We start from the raw sequence: 25,565 nt of genomic DNA on the forward strand, positions 1-25,565 counted from the left end.
CGGCAGAGCTGCCTTAGTCATGGGTGGTGCGGCAGAGCTGCCTTAGTCATGGGTGGTGCGGCAGAGCTGCCTTAGTCATGGGTGGTGCGGCAGAGCTGCCTTAGTCATGGGTGGTGCGGCAGAGCTGCCTTAGTCATGGGTGGTGCGGCAGAGCTGCCTTAGTCATGGGTGGTGCGGCAGAGCTGCCTTAGTCATGGGTGGTGCGGCAGAGCTGCCTTAGTCATGGGTGGTGCGGCAGAGCTGCCTTAGTCATGGGTGGTGCGGCAGAGCTGCCTTAGTCATGGGTGGTGCGGCAGAGCTGCCTTAGTCATGGGTGGTGCGGCAGAGCTGCCTTAGTCATGGGTGGTGCGGCAGAGCTGCCTTAGTCATGGGTGGTGCGGCAGAGCTGCCTTAGTCATGGGTGGTGCGGCAGAGCTGCCTTAGTCATGGGTGGTGCGGCAGAGCTGCCTTAGTCATGGGTGGTGCGGCAGAGCTGCCTTAGTCATGGGTGGTGCGGCAGAGCTGCCTTAGTCATGGGTGGTGCGGCAGAGCTGCCTTAGTCATGGGTGGTGCGGCAGAGCTGCCTTAGTCATGGGTGGTGCGGCAGAGCTGCCTTAGTCATGGGTGGTGCGGCAGAGCTGCCTTAGTCATGGGTGGTGCGGCAGAGCTGCCTTAGTCATGGGTGGTGCGGCAGAGCTGCCTTAGTCATGGGTGGTGCGGCAGAGCTGCCTTAGTCATGGGTGGTGCGGCAGAGCTGCCTTAGTCATGGGTGGTGCGGCAGAGCTGCCTTAGTCATGGGTGGTGCGGCAGAGCTGCCTTAGTCATGGGTGGTGCGGCAGAGCTGCCTTAGTCATGGGTGGTGCGGCAGAGCTGCCTTAGTCATGGGTGGTGCGGCAGAGCTGCCTTAGTCATGGGTGGTGCGGCAGAGCTGCCTTAGTCATGGGTGGTGCGGCAGAGCTGCCTTAGTCATGGGTGGTGCGGCAGAGCTGCCTTAGTCATGGGTGGTGCGGCAGAGCTGCCTTAGTCATGGGTGGTGCGGCAGAGCTGCCTTAGTCATGGGTGGTGCGGCAGAGCTGCCTTAGTCATGGGTGGTGCGGCAGAGCTGCCTTAGTCATGGGTGGTGCGGCAGAGCTGCCTTAGTCATGGGTGGTGCGGCAGAGCTGCCTTAGTCATGGGTGGTGCGGCAGAGCTGCCTTAGTCATGGGTGGTGCGGCAGAGCTGCCTTAGTCATGGGTGGTGCGGCAGAGCTGCCTTAGTCATGGGTGGTGCGGCAGAGCTGCCTTAGTCATGGGTGGTGCGGCAGAGCTGCCTTAGTCATGGGTGGTGCGGCAGAGCTGCCTTAGTCATGGGTGGTGCGGCAGAGCTGCCTTAGTCATGGGTGGTGCGGCAGAGCTGCCTTAGTCATGGGTGGTGCGGCAGAGCTGCCTTAGTCATGGGTGGTGCGGCAGAGCTGCCTTAGTCATGGGTGGTGCGGCAGAGCTGCCTTAGTCATGGGTGGTGCGGCAGAGCTGCCTTAGTCATGGGTGGTGCGGCAGAGCTGCCTTAGTCATGGGTGGTGCGGCAGAGCTGCCTTAGTCATGGGTGGTGCGGCAGAGCTGCCTTAGTCATGGGTGGTGCGGCAGAGCTGCCTTAGTCATGGGTGGTGCGGCAGAGCTGCCTTAGTCATGGGTGGTGCGGCAGAGCTGCCTTAGTCATGGGTGGTGCGGCAGAGCTGCCTTAGTCATGGGTGGTGCGGCAGAGCTGCCTTAGTCATGGGTGGTGCGGCAGAGCTGCCTTAGTCATGGGTGGTGCGGCAGAGCTGCCTTAGTCATGGGTGGTGCGGCAGAGCTGCCTTAGTCATGGGTGGTGCGGCAGAGCTGCCTTAGTCATGGGTGGTGCGGCAGAGCTGCCTTAGTCATGGGTGGTGCGGCAGAGCTGCCTTAGTCATGGGTGGTGCGGCAGAGCTGCCTTAGTCATGGGTGGTGCGGCAGAGCTGCCTTAGTCATGGGTGGTGCGGCAGAGCTGCCTTAGTCATGGGTGGTGCGGCAGAGCTGCCTTAGTCATGGGTGGTGCGGCAGAGCTGCCTTAGTCATGGGTGGTGCGGCAGAGCTGCCTTAGTCATGGGTGGTGCGGCAGAGCTGCCTTAGTCATGGGTGGTGCGGCAGAGCTGCCTTAGTCATGGGTGGTGCGGCAGAGCTGCCTTAGTCATGGGTGGTGCGGCAGAGCTGCCTTAGTCATGGGTGGTGCGGCAGAGCTGCCTTAGTCATGGGTGGTGCGGCAGAGCTGCCTTAGTCATGGGTGGTGCGGCAGAGCAGCCTTAGTCATGGGTGGTGCGGCAGAGCTGCCTTAGTCATGGGTGGTGCGGCAGAGCTGCCTTAGTCATGGGTGGTGCGGCAGAGCTGCCTTAGTCATGGGTGGTGCGGCAGAGCTGCCTTAGTCATGGGTGGTGCGGCAGAGCTGCCTTAGTCATGGGTGGTGCGGCAGAGCTGCCTTAGTCATGGGTGGTGCGGCAGAGCTGCCTTAGTGATCACTCGGTATAGCGGCAGAGCTGCCTTAGTGATCACTCGGTATAGCAGAGCTGCCTTAGTGATCACTCGGTATAGCAGAGTTGTCTTAGTGATCACTATACTTGGTATAGCAGAGCTGTCTAAACGCTCGGTATAGAAGAGCTGTCTGATCGCTCGGTATAGCAGAGCTGTTTTAGTGATCAGGCTATTTGGAAGAGCAGAATTGTATTATGATAATGACTACTGTATCAGTGATTATGGCACCTGGTTTAGCAGAGCTGTGGAAATGCATACAATAGAATCTGGGCACAGTCCCTGGTGATGGTGACAGCTGCAGCTATTGTATTAGACTCTGGATAGTGGTGATAATCACAAGTACATACTGTTAGATTCTATTGCATCTCATAGTATTCCCAGCCTGTGGCTGTCGGTGAGCTGCAGCCCCCGGCATACCGGTAGCTAAACTATTACGAGACTACAACCCTCAGCATAGCCTGATAGCTGAAATATTACAAAACTACAACCCCCAGTATAGCCTCATAGCTGAAATATTACACATCTACAACCCCCAGCATAGCCTGATAGCTGAATTAGAATAGTATAGTACAGTTTTAACCACAATTAATTAGAAAAAAAATGCAAATTTAATTTTTAACGCCATAAAATGAAAAAAAGTCCATAAATTGGTTATCACTGTAACAGTGCGGATCTGAAGAATATATATAGCATTTCCGATTTATTATATTTGCTGTCTAGGGGGTATTATATTTCTACCACTGTGTTTTGTTTATTTATTTTTTAATACTTTACTAAGTATTGTCCCGGTATTGAGTATTCAAATAAAAAAGTTAGTATCGGTACCGAACTCAAAATTTTGGTATCGTGACATCACTAGTTTATAGTCTGTTTCTGTCTTTGGCTTCAAATCTTTGGCAGATTATCTGTCAGATATTTTTTCTGTGTAAATGGACCCTAAACTGTTCATGTAACTCCAGAGGTTCATTGGGCAATGCAATTTATGCAACTCCCATTTAAGTCAATGGGAGTTACACAAAAAGCATAAAACTGCACTTTATTTTTGCATAATTATCTGTAATTTTTGCATAATCATCATAATGATCTGTGCCCTAACTTTGCACCACCCCTCCGTCCCTCCTCCCCATCCTCTTCATCATTAGGAATGCCACTGGAACATTTTCTCCATGTTGAACACTGCACAGCTGCTTAACGATCCCATGTGCTGGGATGACACAGGTGGAGAATAGGAGGCAATCTGCCTGGAGCATTCCTAATGATAAAGAGGGTGGGGAGGAGGGACAGAGAGGTTGTGCAAAGTTAGGGCACAGATACTGCCGTTTGGCAGGGGCTTTGAGTTTAAAAGTATTTTTTTAGGACAATAACTGCATCACCTGCCGGTACAAGTGGTTTGGGGGGGGGGGGGGGGGGGTCAGATTGTGGTTACAGAGTCACTTTAAGTCACAATTCATTGGCAGAGTGTAGAGCAGAGATGAGTTAGGAGATAGAGTGAGGTGCAGCACTATGGAGAGCTTTGTGGGTGAGCAAAATGAGTTTATGTTGTAATCGGTACATTCAGCATCAGGCAACCAATGTAGAGACTGGCACAGAGGAAGGCACTAGAACAGCACCAGGGCAGAGGAGATGAGCCTCGCTGCTTTATGTAGGTTAGACCGGAAAAGGGAGTGTACAGAGAAGCAAAGGCCTATTAGTAATGAGCTGACTCACTGCACTTCCTGACAGCAGCTCCTTTTGTACCTCAAAGAGCTGAAATCAGACACCGCTCCTCCAGGCTGTAAGGCAGTAATTGTACTCACTGTATATACTGACAGCAGCTTCCTGTGTACCTCTTAGAGCTAAAATAAGACTCCCCTCCTCCAGGCTGGGCTGCCCTTCTCTGTGGTGAGTCTGTCCATAAGGTGGCCGACATGGAGGAGCATGTGACCATGCTCCGCCCCCTAGTGTCCACCACTGAGCCTGTAATATGCCTATGGAGGACACTGGAGGCAGAGCATGGTCACATGCTCCTCCACGTCAGCCATCTTATGGACAGACTCACCACAGAGAAGGGCAGCCCAGCATGGAGGAGGGGAGTCTTATTTTAGCTCTAAGAGGTACACAGGAAGCTGCTGTCAGTATATACAGTGAGTACACTTACTAATACTATACACTGAACTATTTTACTGTAAAGTGGCCAACTCCTTTAAGTTCATATCAATGTGTCAAGGTAGATTTCTCTGCTGACAAAGGGTAAAATCTCCAGCATTTACAAAAACCAAAACTGACATGCTGCAGATTTAGGAACTGCAAAGCAGATCAATTGTCGCTCGCATGTAGAGCAGATATTTTTTTTCTTTTTTTCTGGTACACAGAACATACTGATGGGGAAGCCCTGTAGTGGACTCTTCTTCCACCCAGCAACATGTATCCATATGATGCTGGGAATGGGGAAAGTTTTTGTATCTTCACTGCATTGTAATAGAGGTGGCTACTTCATTACAGTACTGAGAAGGTTCAAACACTTTACTCGCTCTCTGCATCACATTGATACATCATGCTGCCCAGAGAAAGGGTCCACTACAGGGCTTCCACGTCCATAGATTCCGTTTTATACGGAAGGTAGGAATAAACCCTAAAAAACTGCTGCAGATTTTGCACATGGAAAATGTTGATCTTTTTTCCCCCACATGTGACCATGCCATTGTTAACAGGTAAAAAAATATTAAGAGCAAATGACAATTGTACAAATTTTCCACCACTTCCTTTAAAATTCAACTCCGCAATTCCAATAAACATTTTGCTTACCTATGATATGTCGACTTGCAAAGATTTCTGAAGTAGCCAAAACATGCGAGTTTATCAGTGCTTCATCTATCCGCAGAAAGGTTTGGTCTCCACTTGCACCAACCCATGTTGCTTTTCTGCCATACTTTGCACCGATGTTGGGCATAGCAGCAGGCTTTGCATTCCAGTAAGGCATGTCTAGTATTGGCCTTCCAAGCTGCCCTTTCTGGAAGAAACAAAGTATATTGCAATCTTAAAGGCGGGTTCACACTACGGAATGTCCGCGAAATTCCGTCAGCTGTCCGCCCGCACTGGCACGCGCTTTTCTGCCGGCTCCATAGACACCATTCTATGGGCCGGCGTATTCCGCGATCTGCTAAAAGAAGTGACATGACACTTCTTTCAGCGTATAGCAGAATACGCCGGCCCATAGAATGGTGTCTATGGGGCCGGCGGAAAGGCTCCCAGATGTGGGGGGGATAACTGACGGAATTCCGCGGGGGTCTATTTTGGAATCTGGCCGGGGAGGAGGTGGCTGAGAGAAGAGACGTCCACTCACCTCCCCGGATTCAGCGGCGGGTCCCGTATCGTGGCGCTCCGGTCCCCGGCCGCTTCCTGATGTCTGACGCGGGCTCGAGACGTGACGTCTCAAGTCCGCTCAGCCTGTCAGTAACAGAGGCGGGATCCGTTTCAAGTCCGCTCAGATCCCGCCTCTGTCACTGACTGGCTGAGTGGACTTGAGACGTCACGTCTCAAACCCGTGTCAGACACCAGGAAGCGGCCGGGAACCGGGGAGCCGCGATACGGGAACCGCCACTTTTCTCTCAGCCACCTCCTCCCCGGCCAGATCCCAAAATAGCACCCCCCGCCCCCCCCCCCCCCCCCGCTGAAGTACCCCTTTAAGGTTCTTGCAACCCTGAACTTTCGGCACGTTCGGCTCATCTTAGTGTTTATTTTTTTTTTTTTTTTATCTAGTTAAAAAAAAAAAAACGACAAAGGCAAATAACACTACTGCAAACATTCCCCATACAGGAGGTAAAAATTAACAAGCAATAAGTGTATGATCAGGAGGTATCATTTCATGACAGTAAAAATCACATGCATACAATAGGTATTGATTTATTTATTTTTTTAACACTTATATAAACAATGGGGTACTGATAACCCCTCACTAGCGCTGCACTGTGTTGCTGCTTGTTGTCAGGGAGCAAACACCCGTAGGTTCACTGGGGGTATTTGTATATAGGAATATTGGTATTGACATACAGCGCAATGTTTGGCAATCCTTAGTTTATATATGGTTAGTACAAGCAAAGAGTGAAGGATAATGGCTGCAGGTACAAAACAATGATGGATAAAAGAATGGTTGTCTTTACCTTATAGTTGATTGATTTGACGCAGTTCTCGACACATGAATATTGTAAAGTAGATCTCTTTGAGGGTGCTTTGATGCTTGGTAACATGTATTGGTGATGAGAAGATGATAGTAACCTCCGCTGGAGGCGCCCCGGCCGGCGGCACTGCTCCGCGGTGGGTTACGGTGATGTTAGCGGTTCAAAAATTTTCCCGGGAAGGCTGAGTGACGTCACTATTGATACGGGAGCTCAGAGAGACCAAAAAAGTAATCAACGCGTTTCAGCAACGGTAACGGTTGCCCTCGTCAGGATTATGTCCTAATCCTGACGAGGGCAACCGTTACCGTTGCTGAAACGCGTTGATTACTTTTTTGGTCTCTCTGAGCTCCCGTATCAATAGTGACGTCACTCAGCCTTCCCGGGAAAATTTTTGAACCGCTAACATCACCGTAACCCACCGCGGAGCAGTGCCGCCGGCCGGGGCGCCTCCAGCGGAGGTTACTATCATCTTCTCATCACCAATACATGTTACCAAGCATCAAAGCACCCTCAAAGAGATCTACTTTACAATATTCATGTGTCGAGAACTGCGTCAAATCAATCAACTATAAGGTAAAGACAACCATTCTTTTATCCATCATTGTTTTGTACCTGCAGCCATTATCCTTCACTCTTTGCTTGTACTAACCATATATAAACTAAGGATTGCCAAACATTGCGCTGTATGTCAATACCAATATTTCTATATTTTTTAACACTTACTGAGAAACTTCCAAAAGTGAACACTTGGCCATCCATTAAGAGGACTGCAGTGTGATTGCTCCCTGCTGTGACTTGCGTGCTGGGTCCTGGAAGTGCCTGTACCAGGGTCGGACATCCCCTAGAAAAGCAAAGACCATCTTAAACACCATAAAATCACTGCAAGAATATTTTTACAAAAGACTATTGCATGAAAGAGCATAAATGCTGCTTAACCTACGAAGTGTATATTACGTACTTAACGGTAACAAGATGTAGGCCAGATCTGTTTTATAAATTACAAGTGTTTCTTGTAATATATCTACCAGAGCAGAATGAACGAAGAGTCTCCACTTACACTGAGAGAAACTCAAAACCTTACACATGGGAAACCTACAGACACATTATACTTTTAGCTCTCTCTACCATTATGTTCATAGTGGAAGCCGCCACCCTCTGCTGGATGACCTCTACAGGCATACTACTGGTGCTCAACAGACTACATTAACTTGTAATGAAAGCCCTCAGGTTCTGTTGAGGTATCCATCCTCTTGCCTAGAAGATGTGCTGTATGTATGTGACAGCCCCCTTAACCTCCCCGCCGCAAATTTATTGCCTCCATTTTAACACATACACAACTAGAGATGAGCGAACCGGGTTCGGGTTAGAGTCCATCCAAACCCGATCGTTCGGCATTTGATTAGCGGGGGCTGCTGAACTTGGATAAAGCTCTAAGGTTGTCTGGAAAACAAGGATACAGCCAATGACTATATCCATGTTTTCCACATAGCCTTAGGGCTTTATCCAAGTTCAGCAGCCACCGCTAATCAAATGCCAAACGTTTGGGTTCGGATGGACTCGAACCCGAACCCGGTTTGCTCATCTCTATACACAACATATTTTTAAAGAATTTTTTGTGCCATTTTTTCTAATTTTACATTTTTCTATTTAGACTATAAAATAAGATATCTTGTAGTTTTTATTCTCACAAATGGGGCTAAAACTACACTGAGACTTCCTGTACTGTCTATGGTGATAAGAGGAGACTGCTGTAAAGTGTTCTGTACAGCACTGCAACTACATCTGACACCAGTAGATAGAGGAGACAACAGAAACACCCTGTGGAATGTTCTCCCCAAAGGTCACATAGCATGATCAGTGATGTTACACATTAATCTCAAAAGGGACAGAGTCTTTCTTCTGTCTCAAATGTCTGTGAGGCTTGGATGTAAAGCAGGTCACTAAATGTTAATGGCAGCCCCCATAATAACAAAAAGTGACAACAAAAATAATTAGTCAGAAAATAGAAACCGATTAGAATAAAATCAATTTTTCATATCTAAAGCAAATCAGTAAAGAAAAATTAAGCAACACATTCCTTTTAAAACCTATATTATATAACTATGTATTCTTCATGACTGTGTGCCATTCCCCCCATAACCTAATCAGCCCTTTTTTCCCACTAAAACAGTTAATGAGATAACAGGAGGCTGACACTACACCATTACAAGTGTATAAATAGCAGCAAATCATAATTCACAGATTCTTCAAAAAATTTTTTTGCACTTACCTACAACTAACATCACCGTGCCCCAACTGTCCATGTTGACCGTAGCCAAAAGTATAAACGTCACCATTTTCCATTAGTACGACTAAAAGGAAATGGGAAAGCAAAGAAAATGGCATTACACACAGAGCAAACCTAGTTCAGTTACATAAAGAAATAGTCCAAGAACTTATTTGTAAAAAAAATGTTACTTGTCAAAAAGTATTGAAACAATAAAATTCATTGTTGAAATGGATTTAGGGGTTTTCATTTTTAAAGGTTACATTTAAAAACTGTATAAAAGGAAATATCAGATTTTTATTAAAAAAAAAACCACTTCTCAAAGTTTTTACGTAAACTCAATCCTTTTTACGTAAACTCAATCCTTTTTACACTATTTTATTCAATGGATTTAGTTTTCTGGTCAGGATTTGACAAATTTTCATTTTTGTTTTTCCCTCATCACATTGTAAGAGCCATAGCTCATTGGTTGTAATACCATATCCTAGTCACCCCGTGGAAAAACTTATCAGTATTGCTCAGGACAGGACCTTTACAAAAACCTTCTGGGGACCCAATGTGGCAAATGTGGGGTAAAACGGGTGAGGTTTTTGAATGCTTATAGATGAAAGGCATTCCATTCTAGAAGTGATAAAGTAATATCAATATGAAAGCAAACTAGATGGTTTAGTGGACTTTTTCTTCCGATGATCTTCTAGGTTTCTAAATTAAGAAAGAAAGGATACGCAAAATAGCTCTCACACCACTTAGGAAAAGTGGTGTCCTTTCAGTGTTTCACTCCATCTAGGAGCCTTAGGGTACTATTAGACGGCCCAATCAATAATGTAACTGAGCCTATTACCGGAGGAGACGGGAGCGTGAAGATTTAATGTATTAACAGTTTGTTTAATTGTTAGACCTTGCATCTTGCATCGCTAGTTCACTTAGCAGTGTGTGTGGTCGGCGGCCGATGATTTTGGTGTCAGACCACATGACACGATCAGCTGCTGATGGTTGTCATTGGCCATTTGTTGTCTCTTTTACACGGAGCGATAAACCGAACGAATGAGCCTGATTGGGCAGATTATCGCTCCGTATAATAGGTCTCTTAGAACACTGGCTTGGGATATATGGCCAAGCCAAAACTCTCTCCAAAAGGAAAGACTGACCGAGACAGACAATCGTTTCCGGGTTGATGCCCCTGTTCAGTACAGAGTCGGGTGTTAGCAGGATAGTGAAAGGCCTATTGACGTGGGTCAAAGTGATACTCACTAGCCAGTCAACACCCTTCTCTAAACTGAAGAGGGGCAACACTCCCAAAACAGATGTCTGCAGCCTTTACTTTTGGGAGATCTTTGTCTTGACATACATCTCCAGTCATTAATCCCCAAGCTAGTGAAACACTGACTTGAAGGGACAGTACTTATCTTAAGTAATGTGACAGCTATTTCGCATATCCTTACTTCCCAGAATTCCTAGTAGAGAAGTAATGGCCTTTAAGTCTCCACATGTCTTTATGGCGGACTCTCCTTAAGTGAACTAGTATAAATTAGATTGAAATGTTATTAAAAATTATCATTTGGCAAAAAAAAAAAAAAAAAAGTGCTATACCTCATTTCCCCTGTGGGAAACAGCAAAGACTATTGGTGAAAATTGATTTAGGCACAGTAGTCTCAGGGCCCTATTACACAGAGCGATAATTGGCCGACTGGGACGATTATTTTTCCGCGGAACAGAGACAACGATCAGCCGATGAAACAATCATCAGGTGATCGTTGGTTTATGTTTGGACCTAAAATCAGACGCCGACCGCACATCGCTACGTGTAATAGCGATGCGCAGCAGATGTTTGGGCAAAGGCTGCATGGATATGGCCAACGATGCCCATGCAGCCCAATTATCGGGCTGTCTAGTAGCTCTAATAAACGGGAGCCAGTCTAGCAGACCAGCGCTCATTTACTAAAATGATTGGGCCATAGTCGGCCTGTGTAATAGGACCCTTAGTATAAAGGAGAAGGGTCATAAGGCTGTGATGGGACAAAAGATAAGCGAAGCAATACACCTCTTCAAACAAGTAACAGAGCATAACTAATTTAATATTCATTATTCCAGGGATAAGATGGTGGTCACCCTAAAAAGGTTTAATATTTATGTCTATATTTTACATTACAAGTTACATTATCAATAAACTTGTTTAAAGCTTTCTGTGCTGACAGATTTCACTTGTTAGACCATGGAATTACCAAACAAAAAAAACAAACTATAATTTATACTCTCACAATGGTAACATTTCTACTAATGTCATAATATAAAGATGTACCTGAATGATGGAATCCACAGCTAACCTGAACAGCCCGAAGCTCACTGTCAAAGCGAACTGTTCCAGGAGGGTAAGTAGTGATTTTGCTGGCATCTTTCTCCCCCTGTTCTCTGCCTTCATCTGCAACAAATATATATTATGAGAAACCAGGTGCACAAAATAAAGAACTTTCTTTACATTTCAGGGTTTCCACACACTACTAAAGCTCTAAACAACCCTACATTAAAAGTGGCATACTTAAGTGGGAAAAGACAGTTAATTAGCACCACAAGTGAATTAAAGTAAAATAAAAAAAAATATGTATTAACATCACCCATTCATATCTGAAAATAAACCCAACATAACATTTAAAGGACATGTACACTTTCCAATCAATGTTTTTCCCATTGCTCCACAGCATTTAAATAAAATGTTTAAAACAAATAATTTGATTAAACACATTACTATGGTTTATTCCTTAGCTCCATAAGTGGAGAATACAAAATACAATCCTGTAATTGTGTTACTTGTCCTCTACATAGGGAATGCTCACAAAGCAGTTTGGATAATTCCTTTAAAAGTACACTTGTAATCAAAACTGAAAGCAACTGCATTTTCCCCCACATACACTGAAGCAATAAAACATTGTTTAAAAACTAGACACGACCTTTAAAAAGAAAAGTTAGGATTACAGAAGAGCACAATTTAAAACTAAGATATACAGCACCTAACAGGATTTACAACACTTAATAAGAAAAGGCAAGTGGGGAAAATAAAAAGTGGAATAGACAAAAGGTAATTCAGACAGGCGTCATTATAGTCTATGAAAGTCCTTGCCTGCAATCAGACAGGCTGAGCACAAACCCAGGGAGGGATTCACACTGCTGACACACTTCATTCAGCTATATTTTAGTGTGGGTCTCAGCACCAAGACCCCCATCAGCCTAAGCCTTTAACATGTCCCTGCAACACATCCAAATTTGGGTAGTCAGATGCAAGGAGGCCATGGGACTGTGATAAAGAGTATGTGACCATGCTGGGGAACACCTTTGGGCACTTGAGCCTTATTTGTACATTAAAGCAAATCTGTCCGCTGAAATTCACGTTCCACTGGACCTACCTTTGCTGCTTCCAGGTGTCAATCAAGCAGGGAGGGGAAGAGAGGAAGCATTGCAGTTTACAGCTTTTTAGGAGCTTAAGAAAGCCTATTCGTTCCAGAAAAAAAAGCCTTTCTACATCCTAGAAACGCAGACACATCAAGGAGACACGGTAACTTATAAATCTAACAACTATCCAACAGTGTCAGCAGTTTAGAACGTGAATTACAGCTGGCAGAATCCCTTTAGGGTAGCTTTACACGTATCGTTTTGCTGCAGATTTTACTAAATGAATGAACACAGCATCAAATCTGCTGCGGATCCGCAACAGATTTTACAGTGCAGAATTAATGCTGTGTTCTTTCATTTAGTCAAATCTGGTGCGATATGGTACGCGTGAAGCTACCCTTTAAAGACTTGTATCTCGACGATGTAGATGACTAACTAAATAAAACAGGTGCCTGTAATCATGACGACTAGCTAGCCCCATGCTTAGGGCCCTTTTATACAGGCAGAATATCGGCAATGGGCATTACTAGAAGTGCTCATTCAGCAGATGCAACAGGGTGATGTTCAGCAGATAATGAATGTTAATGGCCACGTAATTAATCGTGCCTTGTTAAGGCACAGCAAACGAGCACCAATCCAATTGGTCGACTCTTGTTTGCGGCCAGGGACGGACGAAGATCAATGTGTGTAAGAGGACCTTTAACTTTTACACCACTGTTTTTCTGCCTAGAGTTCTGAATTAACACTTCTCTAAGTAGATTTTGAGTCCTGTGAGAAAGAACATGGCTGACGTTCTACAGCTCTTAGGAAAATTCAGTGTTTCAATACCCTAAATGAAGATGCTGTGTACATATACTGTACATTTTTATGTTTTAATATAGACTCTAGACAAACATTTGTAATAATCACTGTGTAAACCCAGCCTGTGTGTTGGTGGAAAACTACATTTAATAAACAGGGCTCTGTTGTGGTGCTCTTTTTTTTTTTGACTAACAAATAATTTAGCCAGCTTTCAGAAGTTAAAGCGTAACGGTCATGTTTTTTTTTATTGCAGAAGTCAGTAGTATAAGCTATTTTAAGAAACGCTGTAATACGTTTCATCAGCCAAAAAAGCCTCCTTCTGTACTCAAGAAGCAATCTCCCAGCCTCCCCCCCCCCCCCCCGACTTCTTATCTGTGCATTATCAGGCAAACACATTTTCATTACAGAGAAGCCAGTGAAGACGGGTTCTGCTCTCTCCATTGTAAGCCTATGAAGGGGGGAGGGGCTGAGGGAGATGAGGGAGCAGGAAGAGGTGACATGAAGGTCAGCTGTTTGTAGACTCTCTGGGCACCTAAACCGCAGGATTCTGGGGTCAGAAAGGTCAGTGCTCATCTATGAACTTACTGAGAGAAGATTGCAGGGTGTTGTGCTGTGCAGGACTGCTCCGTGCTCAGTCACTCCTAACAGCCCCTCCCCTCTCCATAGCCACATAATGGACACAGAAATCCTGCTTCATTTGATGTGAGGGGGGAGGCTGGGAGATTGCTTTTTCAGTCCAGAAGGAAACTCTTTAAGTACATAAAACCTATTACAGAGTTTCTTAAAATCGCTTGTACTGTTAATATTTAATGTTTTCAGAAAAAGGACCCTGAAATGACAGATACGCTTTAAGTGATCCTGCATTGCTGATAAGTTTTGTTAGTTCTTAAAGAAGAAAAAAAAAATGGGGGCTGAAAGTGACACTGTCACCCCCTTTGTGCATTCTGACATCTCTACCCAGATGTAAACTGTAAATTTAGCGTTTTTCATACCTTATTTCATATCATACATCATGGTGCTTGTTCAATTAAAAAGTGTCCTTTTATCAACTGCAGATTGTATTAAGTGGGCGTGGCCTAACTGCATTATCGCCACTTAGCCCCGCCCACAACAGCACCGTTGGCTCCGATGTAAAGGGGGTGGGGTCTAGGCCTTTTTTTACGAGCCTGTTCCAATGACCGGCAAGGGGGTAGGGCCAACTGTTGTTGTGGGTGGGGCTAAGTGGCGCTAATGCCGCTAGGCCCCGCCCACATAACAATCTGCAGTTGATAAAAGATTACTTTTTACTTGAACAAGCACCATGACGTATATGATATAAAATAAGGTATGAAAACCGCTAAATTTACCCTTTACACCTGTGTAGAGATGTCAGAATGCAAAAAGGAGGTGACCGTGTCAACCAGACATTCACTAGCATCATCTTAGTAGAATTGGTTATAGATTTAGACAGCGCTGCTGAGCCCTTTAAATGTTAAATGAACGAGTCAGAGGGTATGGTTTCTTGGACAAAAGGCATATTGGTCAAACTAGCCAAATTACTACAAAATGAAAGTCCAACCTTGCTCATCATTTTATATTTTACTATAAATAGACCAGATACACTGGTCAACAAATTTTCAAAAGTTTGGTTCAGAAATAAAATTAGCCATTTCTTAATGATTTTTATGTGCTGAATTCAAATATCACAAGGAAAAATGTTAATTGGCTCTAGTTTCTATGATATTGAAGAGTTCTCATGTTACTGTTTTGTGAATTGTATAGAATACAGTATAATAGCCGACATATTTATTACTTCTGCAATCATAAGGAAGCAATTTTACTGTTCATAAACTTTTGAAATATATTCATAGGAAACTTAGTTCTATCTGAAATCAACTACAATTTACAGGCATATCTAAGAATTTTTACAAATTAATTATGTTTATTGAACTCTGGAATGTCAGTCCTTATTCAATGGCTTCTTGGTGCATTTACACATGTCTTTTGTATTCATACATGGGATTGTCTCTGATAACTGTCCAACAGTAATCTGCAAGCATTGATGGGTTCCATTTAACCCGATACCTTAGGCTAGGTACACACTGCATTTTTGCAAGCCGTTTTTCCCATCCGTCTTTATCAAAAACAGATGAAAAACAGATGCATTTGTGTGCATCCATTTTGATCTGTTTTTCCATTGACTTCCATTATAAAAAAAAAAAAAAAAAAAAAAAAAAAGGATCGAAACGGATCAGTTTTTTTTTAACTGACACAAGTAGTGTTGACACTAATTTAGTGTCCATAAAAATAAAAAACAGATCAGTTTTTTTTTTTATAATGGAAGTCAATGGAAAAGCAGATCAAATAGGATGCACACAAATGCATGTTTTTTTTTCATCGGTTTTTCGCAGAAAACGGATGAAAAACACGTATATCAAAAACGCAGTGTGAACCTAGCCTTATACCGTAACGATTGGTCATTCTAAGATAATGCAATATACCAGTTGATGCAATACTGATGCAAACTTTTCCTAGTATTGTATCACAGGCTGTGAGAAGTATAGAAAGTACATCTATATCTTGAAAATTAGAGCCAATTTCAAAATTTGATCATTTCGATCTCAGCACCCCAAAATTAGTTAAGTTCAACTGTTTTAATGTCGGAACCTTTTTGGCTGTTGACCAGTGAATCTGTGCAGGTTAGGAGTCTAACGTAGGAGCAGAAGTATTGAGCTCCAAGGTCCATGCATTGACAAAGGGTATGGTACACATTTATAATTATTTTAATGAACACTCACCTACTGATAGGAGTGCGTAACATTTGTGAAGTAATGTGTGTACAGGTTACCAGTCTATAAACAAAACCCACTTAGTGTAATTGCTAAGCCACACTTGTGCCAACAGATGCTGAACACTTATTTTAAAAAAATTATGCAGCCCATAGTCAACATTATGTTTAAAGTTGGAAATTCACTTTAAATGCTTTAGTTGGATAAATAACTTTTTAAACATTGATGAACTGTTGACAGGTCATACCTAACATACGCAGCCGACACCTCTGCAACCCAATACATAATGTTTGACTATATACCTGTTCTGTTTTAAAGGTTTTCCACAAGTTAAAGAGAAAAAAAAAATTGCTACAGGAAAAGACTGCAATTAAAATAAAAAAACAAAAACACACACACACACACACACACACACACACACACACACACACACACACACACACACACACACACACACTAACAAAACTTTATTGATCCCTACAGTGTCACATGCACTATGTACAGGGCAGCAGCACCTTAAGACACCTGATCAGCAGCAAACTAAGGAATAAGACTCTGATTCTGGTCTTTGTACGTAATCTTTTTTATCTTTTTTTTCTATCCCATTGTGCATGGATTGTGGATGTGGTTGCAACAATTTCCATTTCTCTTATCGGCACGAAATGAAAGCTTGAGAACAACAACTGTGTTATTGCTATGGTAATATGGTAGCAGTTACTCATTCCCAGTAAGTACAAGATGATACAAAAAAAATATATATCTGCTTGTTGTATTTTCACCGCAAGCCATGCAAAAGAAAATATAGTACAGTGGTCCCTCAGGTTACAATATTAATTGGTTCCAGGAAAGCCATTGTATGCTGAAAATATAGTATTTTGGAGACAAAAACTCCATGCAAAACTGGTAACTAGATCTGAAGCCCCAAAGATTAAAAAAAAAAAAAAAAAAAGGCAGATAGCCAATATGGGTTGAGCACGTCCTTACATACAAAAGTCAAAAAGAGGTATTGGAAGCTGTGTATTCCTTTCTATGTAGAGAACTGGGGCATTTTCAGGGTCCTGTACAGATCACACTGAAATATAAAATGAAGCCACCCTCACCTGGCGCCCAGAGCAGATTACCATGGCACAGGTAAAAAGCAGTACAAAACATGTAGTAATACACAGTACTGTAAGAGAGGCGATACTATACAGCCAATCACTGCATGTACTTCAGTTATACTGGGTGGTTACCAGTAAAATGTCCATCTAGCTATTCATATGTGCAGATCCTTACTGACATTGTACGTTGAGGTTGGTCTCAAGTTACAATGGTGGTCCAGAAAGGACCATTGTATGTTACAAATATTGTTACCTGAGACCACGGTAAGTTGAGGGACCGCTGTACCAAACTTTAGCCCATTACAGATCGGGCATAAATGTATACACATGTATACTGTGGAAACAATTTGTCTGCAATAACCCAATATATCTTTATAGCATGCATTTCTACTTGGAGAGACTAGGGGAGAGCCTGTTTTGCAGAGAATGGAGTGAATAAACAGGAAGTTATTACACAGTTAAAACATTACTCAGGTGAACCATTTAGTTAATATAAGTATGTAAGAAAGTTAATGCTATTGCTTCAATGTTAGTTAGTGCAGTGCTTCTCAGTTAAAATCCTCATGACCCACCAACAGGTCAGGTTTTGAGGACTTGCTATACATTGTAAGAATAAGGTTCTAACAATCCCACACATATGGAACATTTTCATGTGACATAAATCAGCATGTGTGAACATACTTTAAAAGGGGTATTTTAAAGGTGTGTTCCCACGTACAAGTTCTGCAGCAGATTTGATGGCGCAGATTCAAAGCAAATCAAATCTGCTGCACATCTTGTATGTATAAACACATCCTATGGGTAGCTACACACATACCCGATTAACAGCGGATTTCACGCTGCGAATCCTGGTAGTGTAAAGTTCAATGTTGATACATATCCCGCTGTGGAATTTTCATTCCGCTGCAAGTACGCAACTCGACCTCTTTAACCCCCGCCACCTGCAGCCCGGAGCCCACAGCCTACATTGACACGTACAGGATCTGCAGTAGATCGGCAGAAGTTTTGATGGCACAGATTTGAAGTTGTGGAAGTTGCAGATTCAAAGTGAAACAAATCTGGGCCATCAAATCTGCTGCAGATCCTGTACATGTAAACGCACCCTAAAGGGGTATTCCAACTTAAAATTGCTGTACTCTGGTCTCTCTGCGGCTTCACAGTGAATAGAGCTGCGGGTCACACACCATATAAGTGGTTCTACTAAAAACAAAAGGTGCCGGGGGTCGACCGAATCTCTTACTTGCCCATAGTTAGTTTTAAGTTGGAATATCCCTTTAAAGGCTATAAGACCATGATTTTTACAATTAATGAGGAGATCCATTATAACACCACAGAACTATTTGGTATTAAGGGAAAAAAAAAAAACCTGAAAACTGCCCAGTTTATCATAGTCCAACCTGCCAGGAATCTTTTAAAGGGACAGCAGAACACAGAAAAAGAACAGACTTTATTAAAGGGTACCTGTTATTAGACAACTGTACTGGAATGGATTGGCATGCAGTAACTCCTGCCAGTGGAAGGTCCGGGGTCAGGTAACTGTGGGTTCCCTGAAAAAGCTGTATTCTGATTTTAAAGGGCTTGTGAATGAAACTCCCGAAGCATGATCATATCCACAATTACTAGGCCTTCCAGTGGCAGCAACAACTGCAGCCGAACAACAGGTACACTTTAAGAGGAGGGACATGTAACGCCTCTGCTGCAAATGTTGTAAACTGAAAAGATCCAGGTAAGCCAGTGGTGAGACATTCACCGCAGTGGAAAGATCAAGGTGCAAGAACAAATTTGTGAGCTCAAGAAAGGACTGGGGTTTTGCCATTTTCCTCTCTAGCGTGAAAGGAAGACTAAATACCTTTTTTCTTGTCCCGCTTATGCTTTAGTTGTGCTGGTAGAATTCTTAATCTGGCTAGAGCCTGCTCTCGGTGGTTCATTATATTAGGACCAGGAAATACAAAAGGGCCTGAGGAGAGACATTTTGCACATGCATGGGATAACTCATAAAATGAAAACAAATTATAAAAAGAAAAATAAACAAAAGATGGAACGCAATGACAGAATATTTTACAAATTCCATGGAATAATGCACTAAATAAACTGCTACAATAATGTGCCTATGGAAATGAAGATTTTACTTTTTTGATATTTGGATATTACATTTCCCAATAGGTCAGTAGTTAAAAATTTGCAGGAAAAACTATGCTTAAGTTTTTCACATGCAATCAACTTTTAACAGAATGCCTTTTTTTAAACGCAAGTGTACTTTCCGATACCAAAATGTAAAACATAAATGTCACAAAAACCCAAATAAAAAAAAGTAAATGTAAATCCACAGAACATGACTAGGAAAACCACAATGGCAACTGATACAAAAAGGTGGTACTAGTCTCCATATAGGGGAAATTTGTACACTATCACAAGAAAATCTTTGATTGTGCACACATGATCAGGCACACATGATCAGGCACCATAAAAAGGAGTACAAAATGCTTAGTGTTTTAACAAAAGCAAAAAATAAAACAATGAATAATGAAGTACACTAGATAAATGAAATAGCAGGGGAGAAAAAAGGAGCTATACACCCAGTCACAGAGCACATGACTTACAGAAAATCTGTATTTATGCACCTAGTAAGAGTCCACTATGGTTAATGTCACAGCTGCTGTTGGAGGAAATATTGTGCTATAAAAGCAACAATAATTTCCTTCCACTAGAACCTATGCTACTCACTGTGATGTAGGACAATTCCCGTTTGTGTCATTTCTTGAATGATTTCTGAAAAAAAATCTACATTGTTTGCCTGATCTGGTCCATACAGGACAAAATAGTTAATGCAAAATGCAGACCAAACCTGCACTGTTGGTAACCGATGTTAACCGAAGCAACCATGAGAACGTGGGGGTCCCAAAGTTACATTTAATATTTGGCTTCAGTATGATTCCATACTACAGAGGTCTGAAAGCAGCTTTGATAAAAGCCACTGGCCTGCTTCATAAAAAGCCTCAGTGAATGTCCTGTTGATAGTACTCTAGTGCATGTAAATAAAGAGAGATGCCGCCAGCTCCTATTACATATTCAGAATTTTCTTAACCTGGAAAACCCCAAGTGCTATTGTGAAATTAAAACTGATTGAACAGCATTTAATTTCTAGGCCTAGTCTATGCATGTCCAATACACGAAGAGGCAAGAATCCCCTTCACTTAGGCTGTATGCTAGATTTAGTTAAATTGGACAGCTCAATGATCTTTAGGAGCTGTAAAGTAAAATCCTTTAGTATGCAGCTACTATGTTGAACTTTTACATATAGATTATAGAATAAGTGTACTTTAGCCACATAATTTTACTACTAAATGATATGGCTTATGCCATCAATAAGATAAACAGAGGTTGATATTTCTTTTACTATGCAATGTTCATATATTTCGAAGCGTACACAGAAATTTCTCATTTAAATATAACCCTTATAACATAGATTTCATTTTTGTTATATGAGTTACATCCTTCTAAATTTACTATAAATCAGGAGACTTTAAGCCCTTAGCGATGCAGCCAATTTATGGTTTGGTTTTTTTTTTAACTCTCCTTGCCTTCTAACAATTAAAATTTTCCATCAACAGACCCATTTGGAGGATCTTTGTGGGTATAAACATGTTTCAATGTTTCATTCTACTATTTGCACAGGAAGTTAGTTTCTCTATGCATTCCTATGAAAGAATGTAGTTTACCGAAGGACTGGGGGATAAAATTAAGCTGGAATCACCGCTTTGAAATTGCAAAATTCTGATCCCAATAACTTTATTTTTCCATCTATAGGGCAGTATGACCACTAATTTTTAGTGCTGTAGTTTTTCTCCATCTCATTTTGGTTTAGTAGGAACTTTGACTGCTTCTTATTTAAAAAAAAAAAAAAAAAGTCTGATTAAAAAAAAAAATTTTGTGTTTGGGACATTTTAGGAGCTTGGACAAAACTACATAAGGTGATACCAAATATGTTTACTTATACTTTGTTAACATTTGAAACATTTTTTAATTTATTTTATTTATTTTTTACACTAGGGAGTTCTTATAAAAATCTTTAAATTGGTTATGCTGATCAATGTATAAAAACCGTTAAATGACTGTGCACTCACTTCATGCAGCCCTAACACTTGTGTGCTATATATGTATGACACAGAAAGTTAAAGGAGGTAAAGGGGTATTTTAGAGTTTAGACATAGAGGGACATTAAAAGCAAAGCAGCAGTATAACACAATCTACATGTATAGTTTTTTTATGGTCACACTTTTGCTCTCTATGTGCTCCTTAGCACTGACATGTAGGCAGCAGACTACAATTCTCATCATGCATTGTGGGCATCACCTCCAGGCTGCTCTTATCTGGTTGTAGTCTAAACTGCTAAAGAGTATTGATGTTCATACACCTTCAATAACTGATGGGCGGCCGATCAGTTGACCGTCAGTTATATCTCCCACCCTTCCCATACACAGGAGCACTCAACATGGCCTCGTTGTTCAGGACGGCCCCACACACTAGACTTATGGCAAAATCCATCCAAGCTAAAGTATATGGGGGCCTTAAGTCTCCATTCCGAGGGTGCCTTTACACAGATTTCTCTGACAGTTTTTAAGCCAAAACCAGGAAAGGATTTAAAAAGGAGAAATCTCAGTCTTTCCTTTATGACCTTTTCTCTATTTATAGTTTGTTCCTGGTTTTGGCTTCAAAAATCTGTCAGATAAATCTCTCTGTGCAAAGTCACCCTTAGGGGGCCATTTACACAGAGATTTATCTGACAGATTTTTGACTGAGATTTCCCCTCATTTAGTATGCATTCCTGGCTTTGTCTTCAAAATTCTGTAAGATAAATGTCTGTGTAAACACACTATTACCTGTGCTTCCTCACAGCTGAGACTCACATCCATTGCTAATTCCCATCTATATCAGTAATTCCCATCTATATCAGTTTCATAGACAAACAGCTCATTCTCCCATAAAGCCCAGTTCTGTAACTGCAAAAGAAGAGCCTGTGGAGCCTCATCTGTTTCTATTATAGTTCTGTAACTGGGCATCCTTGACCAGAAGGCTAAAGCTCAACTAAGGGACATAACTCTTTGCAACAAAGTATAAATCCATTTTAAGCCAGTAAGTGTGGTGACTATGTAAAAAAACTACTAAAAAAATGTTTACTTTTAAATAAAGTCAAGTTTTGTGTACTGGAATACAAGGGGAACCTGTCGCCCCAGAACCCGGGGCAGAGCCCACCCAACCCCCCCGGTAAAGCCCTGATATTTACCCACTTCCTGCCGCTTCCGCCACAGAGAAAATCGCCGCCCAACGGTCTGCGCGCTCTGCATAGGAAATCACTGGAGCAGCAATTTTCTCTTATGTATGTTGGACTCATCTCCTCTCATTTACATATTGAATGCGCAGACTGTCAGGACCGGCAGAAGCGGGTAAGTATCGGGGGCTCTATCGAGGGTCAGACGGGCTGTGCACCTAGTGTTTGGGTGACAGGTTCCCTTTAATGAACCAGAAAGAAAATATGGGTCTCTAAATATAAACACTCTGTGAATGACATAACCTAAATCATACCTTTTCTTATTTTAGATATTTTCTAGAGATGAGCGAACCTCGAGCATGCTCGAGTCGATCCGAACCCGAACTTTCAGCATTTGATTAGCGATGGCTGCTGAAGTTGGATAAAGCCCTAAGGCTATGTGGAAATCATGGATATAGTCATTGGCTGTATCCATGTTTTCCAGACAACCTTAGAGCTTTATCCAAGTTCAGCAGCCCCAGCTAATCACCGAATGTTCAGGTTCGGATCGACTCGAACCCGAACCCGGTTCGCTCATCTCTAATATTTTCACTAACCACCTACTTTATCCCTTACCCTGTAAAGCCTTGATGTTATTGATGCTTTATAGGTGCTTTAGTTTTCTCTTGAGGTGTATTTATGAACAGTATTAGTCCCAAAATTGTCATGAATGAGTATACTATACACATAGATATTGCTTTGCTTACAAATCCGTAATACATTGTTTGGAGTAGTACATACAGTTACCTACAAAGCTCAATGTAAATACTTCGCAACTATTACCAGTTTTCAGGAAAATCGCCATACCTAAATTTCCATTTGGTTTATTATTTCCTAAAAAAAGATAAAATAAAAATAAAATGTGATGTAAAATAAAAATTTTGTGCATATGAAGCAAAATGGTAGAATACAGTCATCTTCCTTCTTGCATGAATAAATTATAGATAAAAATAGCATCCCTGAGACATAAGTTTTTTTATTTACTTTGAATTGCTCCGAAGTTTTATTACCATATCAAATATACAAACACGTTTACCTCTTCCTTCATCTATTCTGTGCCTCCGGTTAACCCTTTGTCTTTTGTCTTCTTGCCGTAATTGAAGGTGCTCATCAATGTTGACCCCTGGCACAGGCACAGCTGAAACAATCAAGATGGAATAATCATACGTAGTCCTATTTTGTAATATTGTCACTTGACAAACGTTGGTAACAGGCCACTTTTATAGATCTACTGTGCAGCTTCCCGAAGCTACCTGCTGCGTCTCCTGCGGTAGCTTTACATTGGGGAAAATGAAGTTTTATTCTGGTGCGCAAGGCCAGGAGAGGAGCGGCAACTAGACATCAGGGCGGGGAGTTGCCCATGACCAATCAGGCAGAGACACCCATTTGTGGCCTCTCTGCTAGTCAATCAACCCCACACTGTGCGCTGACAGACAGAGAGCCGTGACTAGTCAACCTAATGCTCAGTTGATTCCTTCCTAGTACCATGGCATGTGACAATGACCCGCCTGAAAATGGACTCCGCAATCTCCACCCAACAACCAGTAGACCCTGACAATCTGTGGTTTGAAGTGGCCAGAGCACAGAAGCATGCACTGCAGCCTTTTCAATGCTTTTCCTTGCATCAATGTACAGTTTGTTGCGTTGGTGCAGGGTCCTGCACCGCTGTGCCATTTAAAGTGATACTTTGCATAGCTCTAAAGCCTAAATTCCGCCTGTCTCACCTGGGCAGGGCTTGACAACTGAGCCCCACCCACATAGCCGGCGTAGGCCCTGTACCTCAGTGATGGCATCAGCGTTTAGGCCATGCCCCCTTGGCGGCCATTGGAAAGCATTTTTCACTGGATCAAGCATCAAGAAATCTATTATAACCTATTATCTATATAACCTTCTAATGCAAGGTATGAACACTGCAGAATTGAGTTTTTTTAGGTGTGTAGAGAAGTCCTCATACAGAAAGGGTTGACAGTATCTCTTAAGTGAAGACTATACTACAAAACCTTACACCACCAATAAACACAGACTAGAGGTACATTTACAGGTGCTCATAGTCTGTGTGCCAGGAATTGGACCCAAGACAATTATTTATGGCCTACCCTTAGGCTAGACCATCACATTTTAAAAGCCCAGGAAATCCCTTTAAACTTAAAGCTAAAATGTTGCACTGTACATAAACATGATACTGTTTTCATTTTCGATCTTCCTACAACCTATTTAAAGCAAAAAAAAAAAAAAAAAAAAAAGAAGAAAGTAGAGATTTTAAAATAAATTAAAATTTCACACCTTTACCTAGAAGGAGGTCCAAAGGAATCATCTCCTTCACTGCATCTAGGATTCCTCTTTGTCGTGCATCATGGCCATCTAACTCTCTAGCACAAGCCTTGCAGCAGCCACACACAGCACAGCCAGATTCTCCAGAGCCACAACCACAAACTCTAGATGAGAGGGGGGGAGAAAAATTAAGTGAGGAAATCATTTTAATTTGTTTAATTCTCCATCTACTTTAATGATTCTATTTTGATCACCTACCCGCCAGGAACACGGTCTGGCCGTCCACTGCTAACACAGCTGGCTCCATATCCTGTACAGTCTCCACACACTGTACAAACCATACAATGCTCTAACTTCCATTTGTGCATTCGAGGTGGACACATTACAGATTTCTCATCTTTCTCATCCAGATCTTCCTCAAGATCTTCATCCATTGCTGTAGCCATATTTTCAACACCAAACCCTATTAAGTAGGAAAATAAAATTGTGGAAGTCAAGTTCCAAATAGAGAGGAACACACGTTTAAGCTTATGCTTAACCCCTTAGCGACCCATGACGTACCTGGTACGTCATGGTGCGGCGGGGGGTGTTCAGAGCGGGGTCCCGCCGGAACCCAGCTCTGAACGGCACCACTCCCGGCTACAATCTGCAGCCGGGCAGTGCCTCTATTAGCCGGCGCGGGTCCCGTTGCCGCGCCGGCTAATTAAGCACTTCAATGCAGATGTCAAACCTGACAGCTGCATTGAATGCTTTATTACTCATATCCCTGGTGTCTAGTGGGTCGGATCAGTTCTTCTGCCCGTGCCGGGCCTCAGCGTCGCAATGACACTGATCCCGACTCGGCAATAGATTGCTGTGGCTTGCAGCAGGCCAAAGCAATCTATGACCGATGTAATCGATCTTTGCTGTGTATATACACAAGTCCCCCAGGGGGACTTCTAGTTTATGTAAAAAAAAAAAAGTAAAGAAGTGTTTTTATTAATAAAAAATCCCCTCCCCTAATAAAAGT

At 42.6% G+C, this 25,565-nt stretch overlaps 1 protein-coding gene across 13 annotated transcripts in view; it reads right to left on the reverse strand.

Moving 5' to 3' along the window:
• Positions 1-25,565, reverse strand: part of MYCBP2 (MYC binding protein 2) — a 246,511-nt gene that overhangs the window by 138,615 nt on the left and 82,331 nt on the right. For 11 of the 13 annotated variants that reach the window (XM_069970660.1, XM_069970654.1, XM_069970658.1 and 8 more), the window contains exons 15-23: positions 24,815-25,019; positions 24,569-24,720; positions 23,322-23,423; positions 23,093-23,119; positions 18,827-18,934; positions 11,224-11,343; positions 8,928-9,009; positions 7,382-7,499; positions 5,286-5,490 (exon numbers count right to left, since the gene is read on the reverse strand). In XM_069970660.1, coding sequence (XP_069826761.1) covers positions 5,286-5,490; positions 7,382-7,499; positions 8,928-9,009; positions 11,224-11,343; positions 18,827-18,934; positions 23,093-23,119; positions 23,322-23,423; positions 24,569-24,720; positions 24,815-25,019 — 1,119 coding nt within the window. The remainder of the gene's footprint in view (positions 1-5,285; positions 5,491-7,381; positions 7,500-8,927; positions 9,010-11,223; positions 11,344-18,826; positions 18,935-23,092; positions 23,120-23,321; positions 23,424-24,568; positions 24,721-24,814; positions 25,020-25,565) is intronic. The other 2 variants (XM_069970649.1, XM_069970651.1) reach the window with 2 other exon arrangements.

The sequence above is a fragment of the Dendropsophus ebraccatus genome, chromosome 5 (assembly GCF_027789765.1).
Source record: "Dendropsophus ebraccatus isolate aDenEbr1 chromosome 5, aDenEbr1.pat, whole genome shotgun sequence".
NCBI lineage: Eukaryota > Metazoa > Chordata > Amphibia > Anura > Hylidae > Dendropsophus > Dendropsophus ebraccatus.